The 22,708-nt window shown below is 39.8% G+C and overlaps 1 protein-coding gene across 1 annotated transcript in view; it reads left to right on the forward strand.

The window, feature by feature from the left end:
- Positions 1 to 22,708, forward strand: part of LOC134211618 (cell adhesion molecule Dscam2) — a 401,827-nt gene that overhangs the window by 276,801 nt on the left and 102,318 nt on the right. Inside the window, exon 6 of the mRNA XM_062688681.1 lies at positions 5,341 to 5,417. Within this exon, the coding sequence (XP_062544665.1) occupies positions 5,341 to 5,417 (77 nt within the window). The remainder of the gene's footprint in view (positions 1 to 5,340; positions 5,418 to 22,708) is intronic.

Here is a 22,708-nt window from a genome sequence, read left to right on the forward strand (position 1 = left end):
GTGGGATGAAGAAAATGATTACGTTATTTAAGGATTCTCGGACTTTTCGTGGGGTCCAAAGTCCAGTCTGATGCAATTCATGAAATCATTATGAAATTCAGAACTCGGATTGACTATATATACCGTGCGCTTTTCCAAGCTCGGGGTCAGTCCCAAATATTCAGCAGCACCTTTATTGGAATTCGGCGCTTTCTAGGTTTCCCTAGCCGGCCTACCGAATACTCCAATTGAGTCAGGGTCAGTCCCAAATATTCAGCAGCACCTTTATTGGAATTCGGCGCTTTCTAGGTTTCCCTAGCCGGCCTACCGAACACTCCAATTGAATCAGGGTTGTCCCTTAGACACCTCGACACTCGTGACTAGTGCACGAATCGAGATCTAAGTTTAAATTAATTAACTTCTTGAAAAAGATAAAAGTGAACAGTTAAATGTCCGTCGCGGTAAAATCGAGAATCGGTGTTAGAGTCTCTTGATAAGTATCGAAAAAAAGTGTTAGAAACTTGTGAAAACTTCATACGGAAAATAGTGCGAAATCCGTTGAAATGGATAATATTTGAGTTTAATTTCTAGGGAAAAAGTGTAATTATAAGAAACAAGTGTTACATAGTAGAAGAAAAGTATAATTGTAAGAACTAAATAGTGTTACATAAATAAAAAGGTCTTATTCCAATCGTGATTGAGTGTTTGAACTAAAAACCCGAAAAACCAGTGCCGCGCCGTCGGCCCCGAACACTTCATATATCGTGGTAGAAGCGTCTTAATATTCCGCTCGGGACATTTCCACTCCGTTACACTTTTCACCTTTCACTATTCACTTTTCATTTCTAACTTATCACTTCTCAATTTTTTTCACTTTTAACTTCTCACTTCTCAATTCTGACTTTTCACTTTATACTTCTCACTTCTCACAATTTACTTTTCATTTTTAACTTTTCACTTCCCACTTTTCACTTCTCACTTCTCACTTCACACTATTCACTTCGAATTTCTCACTTCTCACTTTTTACTACTCACTTCTTACTTTTCACTTCTCATTTCTCAAATTTCTCTCTTCTCACTTTCACTTCTCAATTCTTACTTCTCACTTCTCATTTTCCACTTTCAATTTCTCACTTTTCTCTTTTCACGTATCATTTATCACTTCTCACTTTTCTCTTTTCACGTCTCACTTATCACTTCTCACTTTTATCTCTATCACTTTCTATTTCTCACGTCGACATCATATATTTTGTGCATGTGAACTGATTCTTACAACATCGAGTTAGCGAGGTGAAAATGCTTTGAGAAATTACTTCGACTTAGAGAATATCGAGTAAGGGAGGTATCGACTTACGGAGGTAATGCAGTATGCTGAATTCAAGGGACTTTGAATTTCATCTAGTAAGGGACAACCAAAGGCGTATTCTTGAAATATCAGATTTAGCTGTTAACTGCTTAAATAACATCATAAATCAATTTTGTTGGTTCCACATTTCAACTGGAATTAGGCCTGCTTTTCAACTTAGCGCCAATTTCTTCACCTCCGCTTAACGCTTAAGCGGTGCTTACCCATACGCTTAAACATAGTTTAAGGCCTAAGCGGTGGTGAAGAAATCGGCCCCTAGTCTTCTGTTAGCATCTCCACAATTATTAATTGAAAGTTTTTCTATGCCCGCCAATTGCATGAGTATGTATCTTGTGTGGCAAGTACAATGCAATGGGATACACTGTGCCCAGAGGAACCGAAAATGTTTCCCACTCGAAAAAATCCTAGACCGGACCGGCTATCCTACGCCTTTGCTCGCAAAGCTAACTAGAGACCCTATAAAAAGAATAATCCAGCCCCCGTAAACATGTGCATTAGTACATGCTGTTATGAATGTATATGGACATGCTATGGCTATTTTATTGAAACGTTCTAATAAATTCTAAGCAATAAAAAACACTATAGTCAACGCTGAATAATACATTTGATATTCCTTCTGATTTTTCATCATGTAGCACTTGCTTCATTTGACATAGTTTGCAAACCTCCACGGTTCCGCATTGTCAGGTTGAATTGAATACTGTTACTGCTGTACACAGCCCCAGGGTTGTCTTCTGTCAATTGTAGTGCTTTCTAGCTTCTATTCTATCCTCTCACATCATCATGGGATCTTGACTATCATCCCGGCTTAATGTTTTCTTTCTCTTTGCATAGTATTCATAATTCATTACTCTTTTGTTTCTCATCGGGAAAATGAATGTGGAAAGCAGTTTTCTGTACCTTTTAAAGTCCCAGGGAACTGTTTTTTATTCTTTTATGTAAGGCAGTGGCCTCTAGTAAGTACCTTCTGTTTACAATTGTGCAGCAATAATTGGCTGAGGACCTTCTTTTTCTCATCTTTCATCTAAGTTAAAATAGAATAAGCGTGATAGGCTATCGGAAATAGATGCTGATTCGCTACTACCCTTAATATTTTATATTTGTTTTTTTTTTAAACACATCCATTATCCCTTTCAGGTCCTTGGCAACAAAAAAAGGACATATAACATACCATCTTCTTAAAACTATGGCCTCAACTATATAAGTGAATTCTTCATAATTTCGGGCAAATAGCAACAACTAGTTAATGTTGAGCAATATGATACCGAGTAGTTTGATGTAAAGCGTAGTTGTATGGAAAAACGCAAACTTCATCCAATCATTAGTTGCTGCCTTGCTTTCTGCATCGTGTTTGAAGTTTGTAAGAAAATTAGTATGGGAAAAATCCATTTTCACATTCTTACTCCTAGAAGTTTCAGTTTATCGTGAACCAAGTGGCACATTGCGGTAAAGTATAATCAAAAAGATTTCGAAAATCTTCCTTCTATTAACTATAGCAAACAATGAACTATTGGTACCCCCGGCAAAATGGTCCACGTCATATGTATTATTGGCCAATATACAAATCACGACACTTGATCTTTCGTAAACAGTCTGTGAAATTGATTTTCATTTTCTTGTTCGCAATTTTTCCACTTGCCACCGAAATGGAGAGGCAACACCGTTCAACCAAGGAAATGGATTTGATTCACGCCGTTTGATACTCAGTTGGTGGTCTCGTCGTGAACGGTAGAAGCTGGAGTAAAAAAAACTCAAGCCTCATGCTGGCCAGCAAAGTGTTGTTGCTCAATCGAGCGTGGACTAATGTTGTTTGCTCCTGTCGATATCAATGTAGCCGGTGAGCTATAAAAATAAATATCCTGCCTCCTCTCGATGTCTTGTCTCCAGAGATAGGAAAGTGTCTGGGCAAGTGACACGAAAGAATGGGCAAATAGGAAACAGTCGACATTGGCAGGTTAATTTCTCTTATTGGAAGGGTCGTTTTCTTAGAGCGCTCGGTATGAACATTTCAAGATGCCATGCAAAAGAGTTTCAAAGAATTTGACAAATCGAGACCTATTTCCTATTTTTTTGGTTGAGATCATTACTGTGACACTCTGATGTGTTTGAAATTTTCGGAGAAACAAGAGAGCATTCAGTGCCAGTGGGGGTGAATGGTAATTTGATAGCTCGGATCAGCCAAAACCTACAACTGAGTGCAAATGTCCTTGGGAAAATAAATTGGAAAACCTTAAAAGTAACGGGTATCTGAGTGCTGACGTCTATACCAAGGCCCACGCAGTAAATTCGCATTACTAGAGTCAGTAAAATGTTACTGAGTATTCAAACATCTGAACGTTCTGTAAATATGCGAGTACTTTTTAGATTTCGAAATGGTTAGTAAACAAAAATAAATATTAACTGTAAAAGTTTGCCTGTAACAAATAGACAGCTGTGAACTATATAGTATTTGCATTGCATGTTTTTTTTAAATCTTTATTAAGGTGATTTTTTAATTACTTTTAAGTTTATCACTGCACAATTCTGTGTTCACTTAGTTTTTATTTCTGCTGCTCGGCAAAAATCCGCACAGCCGTGCGCCAGCAAAATGAAAAACTGATATTCCGGCAAAAATGTCGTTTGTTAGCTGATTTTCAGCAACTTTGACAGAAATCTCGGCAAAAAAAATGTTTGCTGGGGCACGGCTGTGCGTATCTCGGTTAAAGTTCAACATTTTGCTGAGATCTCGGTAAAAAAATGAAGTGTGTGGACTTTCAAGACGATTTTGATGCTCCGTGTGGATTACAGATGATAGATAATTAAATCATAAAAGTCTTCAAAGAAGCATTCAACTTATTATCCAATATGTTTAAATTAGGTTTTATTTCCGTTAGCAACAAATTGCTAAATTGTTGACGTAATTGTTATAATATTTTTTTGCATTACCACATATGGATTCACATAGTAGCTAACAACCCATCACTATAGCAGCTTAAATTTAAAATCCTTAATATTGTACGTTTATTGAGCCACATCAAAATATATTTTCTTAAGTCACCACAACCAAACGTAATACAGCCAAACATTCTGTAAAGTGACATGTCGTTGCTTAGACCCTGTAAATAACTTGCAGAAATTTAGCTATCAAACGACTTTTATGCTTCACTCAATGCATTACATTCTTTGCTAGCATTAGGCATATCAAAAAAATTTACCATAGCCGCCTCGCAGCTTGTAATTTTTTAACATTTCCACAGTCATTAACATCGAAAAACCTTAGCCTTGTTTTCATTCACGCATTCGTATATCATGAGGCCATAACTTTAAGAAACATGCGAATGCCATCTGTTGCTGCAAATATATTTAATTTTTCAATATTTGCTAGATTTATAAATCATAATGATATAATTTCAAAACTTCGCAACACATTGAAGCTATGTTTTCTTCTCTACATTTAAGCTAAGCATATGGCAGATGTGAGTCTTGTTTTGTGCTCTAGAAGAGGTACTCTTAAATATAGAATACATACAATTGTGCAAACCCGAAACGTTTCCCGTCTTTAAAACAGCCAAAAGCACCCATTGGATCCACATGTGACGGCAGTTCAGGATCATGATTATCGCCCACACATGCAAACAACCATGATATAGTATATTTATGAGCCTACAGTTTCACCCTAATTCTGTCACGTATCTCGTCTATGATAAATATAATGCCGTCAATATCAACATCATCATCATCATCGTCGTCATCATCCGGCAAGCTGACACACATCTCATCAGCCACAGGATTTTCCTGCCACACCGAACTGTCGACGAACAGTCAAAATAACCCATCCTGCTGATTCGCATCCTTTTTCTATCCCCACAACCCCAACCACCATGCCCAACTCTGACGACACATGAAGGAGACATGTGAGAAGAAAATTATTATCTCCCCAACTAACGTTCGCAGATGCTTTCCGCACATCATCTTAAACGGTTTGCTCATTCCCCCTTTTTTCCTTCTCATTTCAGTCGTTAATCAGAAGTATAATGTGCAAGTACATGACGAATATGTCATGACGGGAAATACCGCGGTCCTGAAATGTCAGGTAAGTGTGCCACCACGCATATTCTCTCGGCGAGGTCTTTAGTCTAAGCCAGGGTGCAGAAAATTCAGTTGGCTATTTCAAAGCATGCGGTGTTAAATTTCTCGTTCAATACCTTCAGGTACAGGTCAGTAACATGCGTCAGCCAAAAAATAACGATGACTGACCCGCAAAGAAGCTTTTAATGTAAGAGTGTTTTCTTATAACAAAATATTTCCATTTTGTCGATTTTTCAAGACATGTTCTTAATTGAAGGACTGAGATATTTAATTGACATATAAATTGGAATAGGCGATTGCTGACTTCCAGATATTGTGATGAATTTATGGATGGCTTGAAATCGGAGGCCCGTTTTATACTTCCATGGTGTCCTATTCTTCGGCCATTATTTCCATTTCATCGAACCAGATACAAGGAAGAGCTCTATTTTTTTCTATATTTACATGATTTTTTAAAGGATTTTTTTCTTCTTTATTAAAGAGCCTTCTAGCTCTTGGCTGGTTCACCTCTGCTTTAAAGGATTTAACTTCTTCACTTGTCATGATCGCCATCGCTAGTGCTAAGGTCAGAAGAGGAAAACCGAAAGCAGCGACCCTCAAGTCCAACCTAGGGACTTTCCGCAAGTAGTATAAAGCAGAATAATTAAGAAAGCAAATTAGAACTACACAAAAAAATAGCCTTTTCGCTACACCATGGTGTACGAGAAAGGCAAAACATTTAAATTTGGTTGCAAAGTAACCCGACCAGTTAGTCATAACAAAATTATATCACAATTATATCAATATAAATTGCAAATATCTAAATATGTAAATGCGTTTTGTTATAAATTCTCTGTCCCGGATGAATAAAAAGGCGTAATATTGCCATTCCGGAGACAGTGAGTTCGATTCTCGGTCCGGTTAAGCTAACAATTTTCAATTTTTGATTAAATTTTTTGATTATTTAAAAAAAAACCCTGATTGGTCTGGACAGGTTTCCCCGTCGAATGCAACTTATGGCAAACAAATTGGATTAAGATAAGTGCCTAAAAGATGAGTGATTTTTATTTTGCGCACATACATATACACACGCACACACATACACACAGACAGACATCATCTCAATTCGTCGAGCTGAGTCGATTGGTATATAACACTGTGGGTCTCCGGATCTTCTATCACAAAATCGTCTTGGAAATGAATATATAGCCTTTTCGTTAAACCTTGGTGTACATTTTTAAAAATCAAAATCTTTACCCAGGTGGTATGCATCGGCCAAAAGTTTGGGTTCATTCATTATATGGTGAACAGGTCATAAGTTTGTATTCACTCTCCGGATATGCGTTTCAATGTGTGTGTGTCATCCTCTACCCCTAACCCAGCTGGGGGTGTTGGTCAAGTAATACTACGAATAATTTGATCATATCTCATGCTCCGTAATGGTGCCCTTTTTGTTAAGAAGACTAGTACTATAAAAAGGAATCACTCCTGAAGCAAGAAAGGTTTCTTAGGGAAGTGCAGGGAACGGGATGTACTAGTTGTTCCTAACAGGTACAGCAAAACTTCACAAGGACGTCCTTATTCGTACTAACTACTCAGAGAATAGAAGGTCTAGAAGAACCACCGTTGCCGACTAAAGCGTTAACCGGATACCTGGGACTCCCACAATATCCGCGGCAATAACAGCAAACGATGCCCTGTACGTATGTAGTGTTCAATTTTAAATTTTTAAATTTATGAATCAATGAAAGAGAGAAGGAATAAATTGGAACGTGCTCACCATTTGATTTCATCCTCTATTAAAATAGTTCCAGTTTTGTTTGAGATGCATCAGGAATATCCAGTATATCGGTAGCTGTTGTTGTTAAGACTGCTGGTATCGGTTTACCTCAGCAAAACTAATCGTCCATTCACATTGAGTATTGCGTTATTGTCAGGGATTGAATCCTAAAGAGAAAGAACAAGTCTCTCACTTATCATCTCAACTTTTTTCGCAAGCTGTTATGATAGAGAACTGATTCGGGATGTTATACCCCATGATAAATTTCGTTTAGAAAGCTCCAAATGTGGGGAGCACTGGCTCTGATGATGCATTTCAGCTTGTTCTACACAGCTATGCAGTAACCAGCACGAAAAGAAGCGAAAATAAAGCGACAATCACCATTTTTCTGTGGGGGCTGTTTATCCGATTCTGTTCTTTCGCACTTGTATACAAGTTTGATAAATTTGTTATCATGGCTTGTTATGATTCGGAACAGTTTTTGCCTCTCTTTTATCGTTGTTCGTTATCTATTGAGAGCGATTTCTGCAAACCCTGGTTATTGTTTTACCGTTTAGTAAAAATGTATCCTCCCGCATAACGCTTTCTACAAATAAAAAAATTAAGCTTAAAAGATAGGGACACGGCAGGTATTTCCGTCCTTCGTCGTAGGGGCTAAAACCAACGAAAGCAACGTACATTTGCTAGAACTCTACTATAGTAGAACGTTTCTCCTGAGCTTACGATTTGGTATGTATGAGTTTTACAAAAAAGCGTCTATTGGTTTTCGAGACTATGACGAACAGACGAAAATACCTGCCGTGTCCCTATATACTAATCGGAAATCGACGATTAAAACGGACATGAATTATTATTTTTTAAGTTTTATCGTACAGTTCAGATGCATGACATCTATTCCGTTTGTAGAAATTTAAAAATAATTTGTCGTTAGAAACACAAATTACATCCTCTCTATAGCCAGATTTATGCTATTAGAAAACTACAGATTTAAATTGGATAAATTGGAAAACTACAGATTGAAATTAGCCTCTATAAGCTCATTGGGAAATTTTGGGTGCATTTCAAATCCAATATTTAATAGAGCTTATTATTCATGGTTTATGCAAATCAACATGCCTAGTTCTTCAGAACATTTGTTTTGTTTTTAAAATTTCATATTATAGTAAAAACTGTAATCCCTGACTTTCCCCTTACATTCCAAGTCCAAATCAAAACTCCCTATCTTTCCAGTTTTACAGGAATTGATACTTTAAACAAGGGAACAGCTGAATCAATAGATTCAATTGGTGGAAATCTATCTTGTCATGATTTTTATAGTATATAGTACCCCAACGTTGCTTTTATGTGGATGTTTGTAATATTGCAAGATATTTCTATACAGATTTTGATTTACCACAATGTAGGTAATTAAAAATTGTCTCTTTTTTCCTATTCCTAGAATGTATGATTTGTTTTCGAGATTGAGGATTTCCAAACAATGACCGAAAATCCATACAGTATGGATATTGTTCAAACGAAAGTAAAGACTTTTTAGTTCCAGTTGCGAATTTCACAGCTAGTATTGACTAGTACGAACTTAGTTTGTTTATAGAACTTAACAGTTTGGTCCTTAAAGTATGTAAATTTAGTTTATTTGGTTCAATAAAAAAAAAGGCGACGACACATCACCGTGAAGCGAAATTGTACTTACCTTCCTGTATTCAATTTAGATACTTACTTTCCATTTACACAACTGACTTACAATCCACATCGTTAGGATCACACGCTCGGATATCATGTTGTAAGCTTGTATGTATTATGCTTCTACCCTTTTATGTGGAACTGATATACTAAATAACGGCCTTGGTACCCTAAGAAACAGCATGATTGGTCGACAAACCCAGCTGCAGAAGATGGACAGTGGTTTTTATTTCGCAGACGGCAAAGCAGGAGTCCGGGTAAAACTGCTTCAGCATCGTGTAGATAGTGCAACTTCCGTCGTCCTTTTGGGTCTTTCCGGATTTTGACTCGGCTCTTTCACTGGGATTTTGTGTCACTTTGAACTTATAGTTTTAATGATCTCAGCTTACAGCGAGAAACCAGCCGAAAATAGAAATCCAATAATTGTAAAAAAAATGACTTCCCGAACGAATGAAAACTTTACTAGTGAGTGAAAATGTGCTGCTGTCTCGGAATTTCAGATAAATCAGCCGAATTTCGGCTGGTAAAACGACTTGCGAAAACGTCACGCGAAAATAAAACCATGCGTTCGGACGCACAGCCTACTTGCCCACTCTCCGGATATGCGTTTCAATTCAATTTTATATTATTGTCTGAAATACAGTTCTTGACGTTTTGTTTGGAAACTCACTTTCTTCAATGTATATTTTGCCTGAATTTAAACCGGAAAAAAAGAGAGCCCAAACTTTTGGCCGATGCATACTATGTACCTGTGTAGACATTTTGATTTTTAAAAACAAAACAAATTTTTTTCGCCGAAATTTCATCAATGCAAAGATGATTAGAATTGGATTCCGTTCCATTTTGTATCTCGAAATTTTGTGAGCTCAATTTTGAGTAGAATCAAAATCTTTTCACAACATAAATAAAAGATGTTTATCTTAATGTAATATTTTGGCACATAAAATATTGAAAATTGTTTGTTTAAAATAGTTAAGATACACTCATATACTTATATTCTTTGTATTGAGCCAACAATACCCAAAATCGGATGTAAGAAGGCGTAAATACGGCCAAAAACTTGTGCCTATATTATATAAAAAAATATGATGCGAAGGCCGTTGGAGGTCCTTCGTAGCTTAGTTATTTAAAAGCACCAGTCTAGAGTACTGGGGGTCGTGGGTTCGAGTCCCATCGCAGGAAAGTGGTTACCTGCAATACATTTTTCAAATCAAAATTTTCCACATAATGTACATATTTAGTAATAGTAGTAAATTAATGTCCAAGTCAGGTGGTTCTATATAAAATTGTTATCATCTACTGGTCGGGAAAAACTGGACCGCAATACATGACAATCATGGTTGTATTCCACGGTGGGGAGTCCCCATTAACAAACTTTGGCGGAGTGGCCAACTATAGCTATACGGATATCCAGCAATCCAATGATTGGAACGTGCTGTTCTCCGCACAGCAAATAATTTTGAAAATTCAATGACGTGTAAAATTGTAACTTATCTCATCAAACGAATTAACATTCGTTATTCAAGTAAATTTGATTGAATTTTACAAGCAAGTACCGTTTAAATTCATTTCGATTTGAAAGAATAGTGAGATCGATTGAATGTTACGTTAATTTGCATGCTCCAAATATGTGCATGAAAATACATTTAAAATCACGACATGTTTTTATCTGTGCGGAGTTGAAAGGAGCAGCCAGATAGGAATCCCAAACTTTTTAGAGCGATAGATTTCCGTCAAAAAAACTATTCGGAGCGGAAGATTTCCGCATTAAATTGATTATAACGTCAGTTAAGCGATGTCAATATTCAGATCGCAGTCAAACAGTAGAAAAAAGATCGCAGAACACGTGGTTCACTCTGAGAGTTCTTCTTCTTCTTCTTATTGGAATTACAACCCCCAGTGTGGGGATGTAATGCCAATAAGAAAAAAAGAATAATCTCCACACTGGGACAGAGCCGCCTCGCAGCTTAGTGTTCATTAAGCACTTCCACAGTTATTAACTGCCAGGTTTCCATTTTTGCATTCGTATATCATGAGGCTAGCACGATGCCCAGGGAAGTCGAGACAATTTACAATCCGAAAATTGCCTAGACCGGCACCGGGAATCGAACCCAGCCACCCTCAGCATGGTCTTGCTTTGGAGGGGCTATTCTGAGAGCTACAGTTTTTGTATTCCTACTGCACTGGATTTGGTCGGTTAGTGTCAAAATGAGGAAACAATACTAGCGAAGTCGGAGAAGACATCCCCCAGTTGACTTTTTTGAGATTATGGTTGAGCATTGAGGTGCCCGAGTAGCCTAATCACTGGCCTGAGGGGGGGCGCAGGTGGGACTTACATCCGGTTTGGGAGCCCATGCTAGATCGATATCTGGTGGTACAGCTCTCCATCTTTGAGGAAACAGATGAGTTAGCCAGCAGTATCGTCAGCCAAGGCATCTCGTATTGTCGTTGGTATTCCGTAGCTGGGTCGAGAAATATCAAACCATGGACACCGGCAAATCACTAGTTCATCTGAGTTTTGGACCTTTGTGCAGAGGCAGGAGATAACTGGCTGGTCCTCAAGACTGGGCATGTCCTTTGACCTTCCGCAGCTGCGTGGTCCTGCAAGTTCCCCATTGGTTCTCCCAATTCTGACTGATGATCTTGGTTTTAACGTCAGCAGGGAGAACCAATGTCGTGATACGCCGTCCTTGGTGATCGACTCCAGCAAGAATTTTCCGCAGTGACGTTCCCTGGCACCCCCTTGTGCCCGGTACCCAAACAAAGGTTGTCGACTGTTGTTCGTTAGTGAGAATGGCCTGGATCCATGGGTGTTTCGGGTGGTCACTTTGCAGCGCAGCGGTGGTACTTCTGTCCGGTTTGTAGGAGGAGGTGGTAGCGGCAATATATTTTTTTAATTGAAGGTAGTGGCAATAAACAGAGCGGCTGTTACCGCCGAGAAAACGCTGAATTGTTCAGAAAGGCTATCCGCTACCGTTAGGTTGTTCCCAGTAACGCTGTCAATTAAAGCTTGGCTGATACGATACTGAGTGTCCCTGTTATTTGTCCTATGCGGTCTTGATAAAGTTTTAACAATGTTAATCCCCGATCTGCAAATGGCTTTGACCACTTAGAAATGGAGGACAAAGGACATTCCTTGCTCGATCGGGACTCCGAGGACCTTGAGACTAGGATCAAGGAGACAATTACACCCGTTGCACACATGCGTGCGGCCGTCATAGTGAAGCTGATCGACCGCTGGTTGGGTTTGGATACGCGTTTGCGCCTGATTGTCTCGGACTACTTACTTTACTTATGGTTCCTGTACACCTCCGGTGGTGCAATGGGCCGACTTGAAAGATCTCCATCCTGAGCGTAGCCCGGCTATCGCTTTAACCTGTTGCCAGATTAGATTTCGGTCGACTTCTTTTATTTCTTTATTGAGGCTTCGCCGCCATGAGCCTCTGGGTCTGCCTCTGCTGCGATGTCCCGCTGGGTTCCAGTCCAATGCTTGTTTACAGATTTCGTTTCCTCCCCTTCGTAGAGTGTGGCCAACCCAGCCCCACTTCCGATCCCGAATTTCTGTTGCTATCGGCCTCTGGTGACAATGACGATGCAGCTCGTTGTTTGAGATCTAGTTGTGAGGCCACCAGGCTCGAATTATGTACCGCAGGCACCTGTTAATGAATACCTGCAGTCGTTGAGTGTTCTCCACTGATACACACCAAGTTTCGCTAGCGTATAACAGCACAGATTTCACGTTAGAGTTGAAAATTCATATTTTGGTGCGTTCACTTATCTGCCTGTTTTTCCAGATATTTCTTAAACTCGCAAAGGCAGCCCTTTCTTGATCCGTGCGGCTATGTCGATCTTGGTACCGCCGTCTGACGCGGACTCGGACTACGACAAGCAGGATGTCGTCCGCGTAGACGAAGATGTTTTAGGGAGGCCGTTGAAGGTTCATGGCAACCCCAATCCACCAGCTGCTTCAGGACTAGTGGGATCTGAGTGGAGTTGTACGCTTTCGAAATTTAAAAAAAAAAACTAGAACGTAGTGTTTCCTTTTGGCAAACCATACCACTGGGGAATGGCATGCTGACGGAAATCAAATCTTTCGTCAGCCTCAATTTTTTCACGCAGCCTACGGGTAACCAACCTCTCGACGTCCTTTGATACACAGGAAGTCAGCGAGGAAGGCCGGTGATCAACGGTGCCGCGTGAGGAGATGCTGGAAATCTCGAAGTGAAACATTGTTCATCAAATTTCAGGCTGCTGGTGTCGAGCTTACTGCAGCTTCAGGGTGGGTGTAAAAGACCTAATCAAATTGTGAGTATTAGGACGTATTGACGAGAGGGATGTGGAAACCTATACACTGAAGTTGGTTTTTACGCGGGGATACGCATAAAAATCCGCGTAAATCTCATAAACATACCTCGTCGAAAACTTTTTTTTTGTTTGCAGTTTTTACGTATTTGTCGATTTTTTAAACCGCGTAAAAAAACCTCATTGAAAAATCCGCATAAAAGACACTTAAATCTCGAAAATCGTGTAAATTTCAAAATCTGTATAAAAAACCAAGGCAATTTTTCTTACTGCCCGTTTTTTCGTTCTGTTTTGGATTACTCTTTAATGGCAGCAAGGTAGCAGACCTGCAATGATGCTCAGAGGAAATAAATAGAGATAGTGGTGGATCCGACGACGGCGGATTGTTTTCATTTCATTGGTGTAATTTTTTCTATTGAAGAATGACGGCAGAAGTGTTTTAGGTGGAGACCGACTCTAGTGATAGACGGCTTCGTTAGCTTGGTTGTTCTTGGCGGTGAAATGGTTGTGAAAAGGTGGCTTGACAATGATGCCCGGCAGTCGAACGTGATTACGAAAATCCTTTGGATGTTCTGACGATGACACGTGGCACCAGAAAACGGCTTGGACAACAACTTGCGGAGATCTTACGATGCGGTGAACGGTGTTTCGAAACAAATCGGCGGTGTCGAAACACAGTATTAGTTTAACGGGCTCGATAAATGTGCAAACGATCGGCTTGGTGCGATGTAGCTGACATATCTGGCCCTGCCGGTCTCCCACGAAGCGTGATTGTGCGTCAAGTGGTTTGCGGTAGTCCGGACCGTGTGGTTAACTCGCATATCGCTGATGTCCGCCGGGTCTTCCAGGAGACACGGTAACAGCAGTCCTTACAATTCACTTTGACACCAGATATCTATAAAACTTCGCACTTCAAACTCAGGATTTAAAACTTGATCCATATCGATCGCTCACAAATGCATGCCTAACTGCTTCTAATAGTCAAGCTCAAATAATTTCTGCCTCCCACTCATACTAATTTATTTCTCTACAAACGGCATAACGGTCACTCTTCAAATATCGTTTTCAAAACTTGTCATAAGACGAGTTTGTATTATTCTCTTTAATTCCACTACTTTATCAGTAAGTAGTGGAATTAAATGGAATAGAACAAACTCGTCTTATGACAAGTAAATACATTCCACTAAAAGATTAAAATAATTTTCGTATCGTTTTCAATGTTTGCTTTCTTAATATACTGTATACGGTCCATGCAGGAAAGTTGTCGACGAAGTCCGCTATCGAAATTCTGCGATTTATTTTAACCTTCTTCGGATATTAGAAAAAACTTACGAATAAGATGTTGGGGTCATATTGACCCAGAAATGTAAATGCTTATAAAACAGTCAAATTATAACCGAATTACAAAGTTTATATACCGTTCGAAAGATAAACTCATCAATTTTGTGGCTATGTGGTGATATGCTGGTTCTGGAGACAATGGCCACCGGGAAACGACTTCCACGGGGACCTTGTCGGTCATATAAGGGGAGCATAAAAATCGCTCCATATATGCCTTTCGATCGCTAATTCTTCATATATTCTCTTAAAACGGTAATGTATGGTCCATGAGAGGGCTTCCGATGAAAGTGGCCACTCCTGGTACATGCAAGGTGCCCCCGGGGAACCCGCAGGAGGGGACATTTCCGTTTTAGCACCAAAATATACCGTGCGGCGGCTCTTTCGTCATGATTTTCCACCAAACAGATGGTTATGCGCTTGAAATCGATAAGTGACCACATTGGCCACTCCTGGTACATGCAAGGTGCCCCCGGGGAACCCGCAGGAAGGGACATTTCCGTTTGAGCACCAAAATATGCCGTGCGGTGGCTCTGTCGTCATGAGTTTCCACAAAATAGATGATAATGCGCTCGAAATCGATAAGTGACCACATTGGTCACTCTTGGAGCCTATGAGGTGCCCCCGGCGAACCCGTAAAAGGGGACATTTCCGTTTTAACACCAAAATATGTCGTGCGACAGCTCTTTCGTCATGATTTTCCACAAAATAGATGATTATGTGCTCGAAATCGATAATTGACCACATTGGCCACTCTTGGAACCTACGAGGTGCCCTTGGGTAACCCGCAGAAAGGAATATTTCCGTTTAAACTCCAAAATTTGCCGTGCGGTGGCTCATTCGTCATGATTTTCCACAAAATAGATGATAATGCGCTCGAAATCGCTAAGTGACCACATTGGCCACTCTTGGAGCCTATGAGGTGCCCTCGGGGAACCCGTGAAAGGGGACATTTTCGTTTTAACACCAAAATATGCCGTGAGACAGCTATTTGTCATGATTTTCCATCAAACAGATAGTTATGCGCTTGAAATCGATAAATGACCACATTTGCCGCTCTTGGAGTCTACCAGGGCCCCCAGGGAACCTGTAGAATGGGATATTTCCGTTTAAACTCCAAAATATGCCGAGCGGTGACTCTTTCGGTGTATTTTCCCACCAAAGAGATGGTTATTTGCTCGAAATAAATAAGTGACCACGTTGGCCACTCTTGAACCTATGAGGTGCCCTTGGGGAACCCGTAGAAAGGGACATTTCCGTTTGACACCGAAATATGTCGTGCGGCGGCTCTTTCGTCATGATTTTCCACAAAATATATGATTATGCGCTTGAAATCGATAAGTGACCACATTGGCAACGCCTGGAACCTATGAGGGGCCCCCAGGGAACCCGTAGAAAGGAACATTTCCGTTTTAACACCGAAATATGCCGTGCGGCGACTCTTGCTGTGTTTTCTCATCAAAGGTTATTCAGCTCAAAAACGATAAGTGACCACATTGCCTACTCTTGGAGCCTCTGAGGAGCCCTCGGGGCATCCGTAAAAGAGGACATTTCCGTTTTAACACCAACATATGTCGTGCGGCAGCTCTTTCTTCGTGATTTTCCACAAAATAGATGATAATGCCAGTGAAATCGATAAGTGACCACATTGGCCACTCTTGGAACCTTTTTTTTCCTGTTCGGGTGTGCCACTGCGACCTGTTATTAGATCTATTGTAGCGTTACCCGTATCCTTAGTGTTTAAGTGCATGTCGAATTACTCCAGTGCTATTGAGAAGCAATGCAGTATCGGTTTCGATACAGTTGTTGTTCTGTTTTCTCAAGAGCACCATGACTAGGTCCCGCTATTTAGACCCTTCACAGAGAGCAATCCCATTGAAGGCGCGCCCCTTATCAATAGGAAATCAATCCTTTCTTGAGAAAACAGAACAGTGACACTGTTTTTGGCCATGCATCGGAGCCCTAGCCACATCCTTGTCTTGCTTCTAGAATATCACCAGTAAACAATGAAAACCCGGGATTTAGCTCTGTCTACAAGACCATTTCAAGCAAGAGAAATTGTTCAGTAATAAGAACTTCAGTGTGTTCCTCTCACTACCATTTTCACCAGTTCATGAAGAGTTAGTACGTATTTAAACCCCTAACTCGATTTTTCCAGCAGTCAGTTCAGCCTAGGACCGGGTACCGAGGTTTTTTAACTAATTGCTTGAAAAGTTGTTTCCGCTGCATACAGTCTAGCCTCAAACAAGAGGAATTCGAGTCATTCAACTGTCTGCAAGGTACCAAGGTGATCTACCGTGTTACGGGAAACCTTACAGAGGCCCCCAGGGAACCCGTCGGAGGGGACATTTCCATTTTAGCACCAAAATATGCCGTGCGGCGACTCTTTTGGTGTGTTTTCCCACCAATGAGATGGATATTCAGCTCGAAATCGATAAGTGACCACATTAGCCACTTTTGGAACCGATGAAATGCCCACGGGGAACCCGTAGATGGTGACATTTCCGTTTTTATACCGAAATGAATAAGTGACCACATTTTCCATTTTGGAACCTATGAAGTACCGTCGTGGAGCTCATAGGAGAGGACATTTCCGTGCATACTCTTACTTAGGGCCGATGCCCACGTAGCGTGTTTTCTAGCTGCGTGCACGCCGCGTCCACGCAAGGTACCCGGCATCAAATGTAGTCGTGCACACGTTTTCGTGCAAGCAGCGTGAAAAAACTTTACCTGGACATCGGCCCTTAAAGACATGCCGTGCAGCGGCTCTTCCACTATAATTTTCCATAAAATAGTTGGTTATGCTCTTGAAATCTAATATCAACCCGGGAGAACCCCAGACAAAGTTTCGGTAATTATGGAGTGCCGTGAAGAATCCATTGAAAGTGTCTGTGCACACAAAATCTCACTCACTTTTTAGGAACTTTTCCTCAACCGAATTACTCGCAGTAAATAGCATTCGACGAAAATCTTACCCTATTGTTTCCTATTGAAAATTGGCCAGATCGGACTATGGGCTCCGACGTTTTGGCCAAAATACTAATTTCAGCAGCTGCATGGGAAAATTACTTTTCTGGCACTTATGCTCAAAATTTTAGAATGCAAATAAACAAATATGAAAAATAAGAGCTATCTACCTATTACTGCTATATTAGACTTTTCTTATATATTTCTCAACCCTTTTGAACGAACAATAAAGGCAGCATCACCACTAGCTAGTTTAATCTTGTTTTTTTCTATCAAATAGGTCATTCATTCTGAACTTAATATCTACAACCTACAAGGTACCCGCAGGAGTCTCGCAGAAGGAGAGATTTGTTTTATATCAAAATGTTGCGTTTTCATATCATTGTCCACGGCGATCGATGAAAACCTCAAACTTCTATGAGTCGATATTGAAGGGACCATCGACTAATGGTAATATCGAGATGCGGAATAGAAAATCCTTGGAGAGCTGTTCGAAGGAATCATCACAGTAGCCCAGAAACTATTTTTTAAATTTGACTCGGTACTCAATTTCAAATGAAGAACAATTTCAAGCGCATAACCAACTTTTTGAAGACTTGTGGAAGATACAGCTGCAGCAAGCGGCACAGTACATTTGATATAACCATGAAAATGTCCTCTCCTACGGGTTCGCAGGGCATCTCAAAGATTCCAAGAGTAGACAATATTGATTGAGTTGATTAGTGACTCAAAGCACATGACCATTGGTAAAAAATAACAAAGAGCCACCGCACGGCATATTTTGGTGTTAAAATGGAAATGTACTCTTCTACGGGCTCCCGGGGGCACCTCATAGGTTCTAAGGGGGACAATATGTCAATAATCGATTTCGAGGGCACCTATTTGGACGAAAATCACGACGAAAGAGCCGCCGCATGACATATGTTGGTGTAAAAATGGAAATGTCATCTTCTAGGTGTTCTCCGAGGAAGCCTCATTGGTTTCAAATGTAGCCAATGTGGTCACTTATCGATTTCGAGCGATTTTGGTGCTAAAACGGAAATATCCCCTCCTGCGGGTTCCCCGGGGCACCTTGTATGTACCAGGAGTGGCCAATGTGGTCTTTTATCGATTTCAAGCGCATTATCATCTATTTTGTGGAAAATCATGATGACAGAGCCGCCGCACGGTATATTTTGGTGCTAAAACGGAAATGTCCCCTCCTGCGGATTCTCCGGGAGCACCTTACATGTACCAGGAGTGGCCAATTTGGTCTCTTATCGATTTCAAGCGCACAACCATCTGTTTGGTGGTAAATCATGACAAAAGAGCCGCCGCACGGCATATTTTGGTGCTCAAACGGAAATGTCCGCTCCTGCGGGTTCCCCGGGGGCACCTTGTATGTACCAGGAGTGGCCACTGTGGTCTTTTATCGATTTCAAGCGCATAACTATCTGTTTGGTGGAAAATCATGACAAAAGAGCCGCCGCACGGTATATTTTGGTGCTAAAACGAAAATGTCCCTTCCTGCGGGTTCCTCGGGGGCACCTTGCATGTACCAGGAGTGGCCACTTTCGTCGGAAGCCCTCTCATGGACCATACATTACCGTTTTAAGAGAATATATGAAGAATTAGCGATCGAATGGCATATATGGAGCGATTTTTATGCTCCCCTTATATGACCGACAAGGTCCCCGTGGAAGTCGTTTCCTGGTGGCCATTGTCTCCAGAACCAGCATATCACCACATAGCCACAAAATTGATGAGTTTATCTTTCGAACGGTATATAAACTTTGTAATTCGGTTATAATTTGACTGTTTTATAAGCATTTACATTTCTGGGTCAATATGACCCTAACATCTTATTCGTAACTTTTTTTGTGGGGTCGTTCCTGTTGCACCTTAAAATACTTTTTTCATGTCAGATGCTTCATTTCCACAAAATATTAAAAGTCAAGAAATTTCAGAACGATCGGATTATCAGGTAAAAAGTTATTTTACTTTGAAGTTTCGTTTTGGGTCATATTGACCCCAACATCTTACTAAGGTTAAGTGTGTATAGTAAAAACTTCAAAAAGTCTGTCGTATACCTCAAATGCTTCAGCTCTGGTTTCCACAATTTCATTCTATAACTTGATTTTGCATTGCAAGTTCAAGTTCTATCTAAAATATTTCAATAATAATTAAAATTTTGCACCCTGAACATAGCAGACCATGCCTTGCCACTCAACGACGGAGATGGGTGGTGACATCAATATCCTTCATCTCACACAACGGCTTCTTGTTTGTCATGGAACCACTCATCAACCACACACATTTCTACACATGATAACCACCCAGGCATTCCTTCTACAAAACCACACCAAGCTACAAACGTACGAAGATAACGTTATACAGAAATATTGGTCCCCAAACATGGCTCATTGACACGACGGTCAAAACGGTCGCATAAATCTTTGCCCGAACCATCAATGGAACATAAATGGGAAAGGTCACGATACGATACGATTTTAGTTGTCGTTCAGATAAAATGGGATGGTAGAAACATTCCACGAAAACCGCATCATCACTTCTAAGAATATGTTCAACGATATACCTAAGGGATGATCGTAATAAAAGCCAACTAGTACCCACATTCTAGGGCCTTGTTACTCATTAGGAATTTTACATGATATATGTTTGCTTTTTATGAATACTGACCTCAAATATAGCATACACTATGACGTGTGTATACCATTGAAATCAAGAGCAGATGTGTCGGTAACGGAAAAGTATGAGATCCATTAGCTTTCAACATATTCTACATACTGACTAGATAGTCAATATCAAGTAAATATGTTATCTATTGTTGACTGATATCCCACTAAATTTATTTATTCCAAAACTCACAACACTATTTGGGCATCTGTGACCACTAACAATGTTGGTGGAATCACGATGGCGGAGCTATGAAGAAAGAAAACGAATCCAATCCACGTTGCCACATGATGAGGAAATAATTAATTTGCGGTCAGGTGGTGTGTCTAACTGGAAAAATATCATTCGCCTTGGGCTACTGAATCGATTTTGCTACACCTTTGACCCGTGTGGTTCATGTTCACGTTGGTATATCAACCTCCGCGATGCGCATTCATCAACGTTAGGTCACAGCGGGGTTGAACTTCGTAAAACGCAATAAATAAACCGATTCATGCTCAATACTTGATTCCTGATCAAATTTGAACTATAGAAAGCAAATCAATATGTAATTTGAAGCTTTAGAATTTCAAAACTTTGTGAATTATGTAATAACTTGTCACAATTGTGAGTCATTAAAAGTATTTGGCACAGTTAATTTGATTTGCCATTTTCAACTGTCGAAGGAAAAGTTCGAAGTTGTCAAAGTTGTTTGATTAGCACTACACCCAACCGGTGATTGTTGGATTTTCTAAGAATTCTGAATAAGTACCTACCAGAACCTGTATAAAATTTGGGCATATGTGAAAATGCTGGATTCATATACATTTATTGTATGAGTTCTTACAATTTTGCTAACTTTTCATAAAATATTTGTTTGTGAGCTTACATTTTTTTATAAGAATCTAACAATTTCGCATTTGCCCGATTCTTATACAGGTTTTGGTAGGTTCTTATATAGAAAATCTAAAAGTCGCTGATTGGGTTTATCAGTTTTATTTATTAGAATATATTTAGTCATAGGGTATCCAGATAACATTACGAGCAAAGGCGTAGAATTGCCAATTCGCAAATAACGAGTTCGATTCTTTTGAAAAGCAGGCCACGTTTCAGATGGAATACAGCAATTGAAGAATAAGAAGAAAAAGGAGAAGAATTGGTCATTAAAAGAGCAATTGATAAATAAAAATATTCAAAAAATATATTTTCAAAAAAGTGCAAAAAATATTTATTACATTTAGTTTGATTTAAAACTTCTCATGTTGAATTGAACTCACTAGCAAGGAATGCATCGTTTCCATGGGTTCTATTAACCCCATTTACCCCACGGATGCAAAACATTCCAGAGACAGTCGGGATCCACCAAGCCAATACCTACTCTACGACAGTGGTGTTTAGTAACAGGAAATGGTTCTGGCAAAGGTCCACGAGAGAAATCTCTGACCGTTACAGATCCATGCAAGCGCCATCGAAATGGTTTCACACTTGCTCGCTCAATGTGGCTACCGCCAGGAGCTGATTGACAGGAAGTAATTTCATTAATTGGAAATTGCATTTGGTGATTGAAATTGAACATTTTGATGATTTTGTGGTTTCAGTGAGCCAATCTATGCTATGGTCGGTTTGTTTTTGCTTTTCTCGTACACCAAGGTGTACCGAAAGACCATGTGATCGCTCCAAAAACGAACTTTTTAAAGGAAACACAAACGATGTCTGGCTGAGTCTGTATGTGTGCTGCCTCGTTTGGCCGTAGATGGAACCTTTGGTGTGAAGCTTGATAACGTATGCACCCGTTAGTTATCCAATGAGAAAAAACACCGAGTTGTGGCCTACAGTTGACTAATCAAATGCAGTTCATTATTATAAGTATTTGAGCAAGACCTTCCAAATCAGATAATTTCACCGTATATTGACAGGGTTGTTATATGATAGTTACAACCTCGGATTCAAACGGTCTGTTCAGTGATTGTAAAAAAGTTAAGTCTCGGTAGTTTCACATAAAAAGGCCCATTGCATCTGTCAACTGAAGTCAAGGACACCATAATCTCTGAGTCAATCAAGCTTTGAGAAATTTCAGAACAAATTGAAAAAGCTTTGTCAGACTTAAAAGCTTAGAATTATTTAGTGCAGTCATTATTAAAAACTATGGAGAGTTGAGGAGACCGGAAGCTGATTTAAAAAGGGAATGTGAGTTTAATAATTGGCCCTGACGAAAGCGAGAAAACAAAATGGGGGCCGGATGATGCTTTTTTATTTCACCCGGCAAAGGATATACACACTTAAAATAAATCGCCGAATTCGGTAAAATTTTACCGAAATCTCAACAGCAGAACTGTTCGGTAAATAATTTAACTGATTTTCGGTGATTTTGACAGTTGAGCACTGGGAAAAATTACAAAAAATCTGTAAAATAAATTAAAACATGTTTAAATTTGTAGTCTAACATGTAGTTTTCAAAAATTCTAACCCTATATATTTAAAAGTTTTCAATATATCACTGTAAATATCATTTTAAAAGCATTTTAAAATATACTTTCTATACTTCACCATGTTGAAATACCGTGATTTCACGCACACGTCTGTCTCCGCGAGAT

Source organism: Armigeres subalbatus, chromosome 2, assembly GCF_024139115.2.
Source record: "Armigeres subalbatus isolate Guangzhou_Male chromosome 2, GZ_Asu_2, whole genome shotgun sequence".
NCBI lineage: Eukaryota > Metazoa > Arthropoda > Insecta > Diptera > Culicidae > Armigeres > Armigeres subalbatus.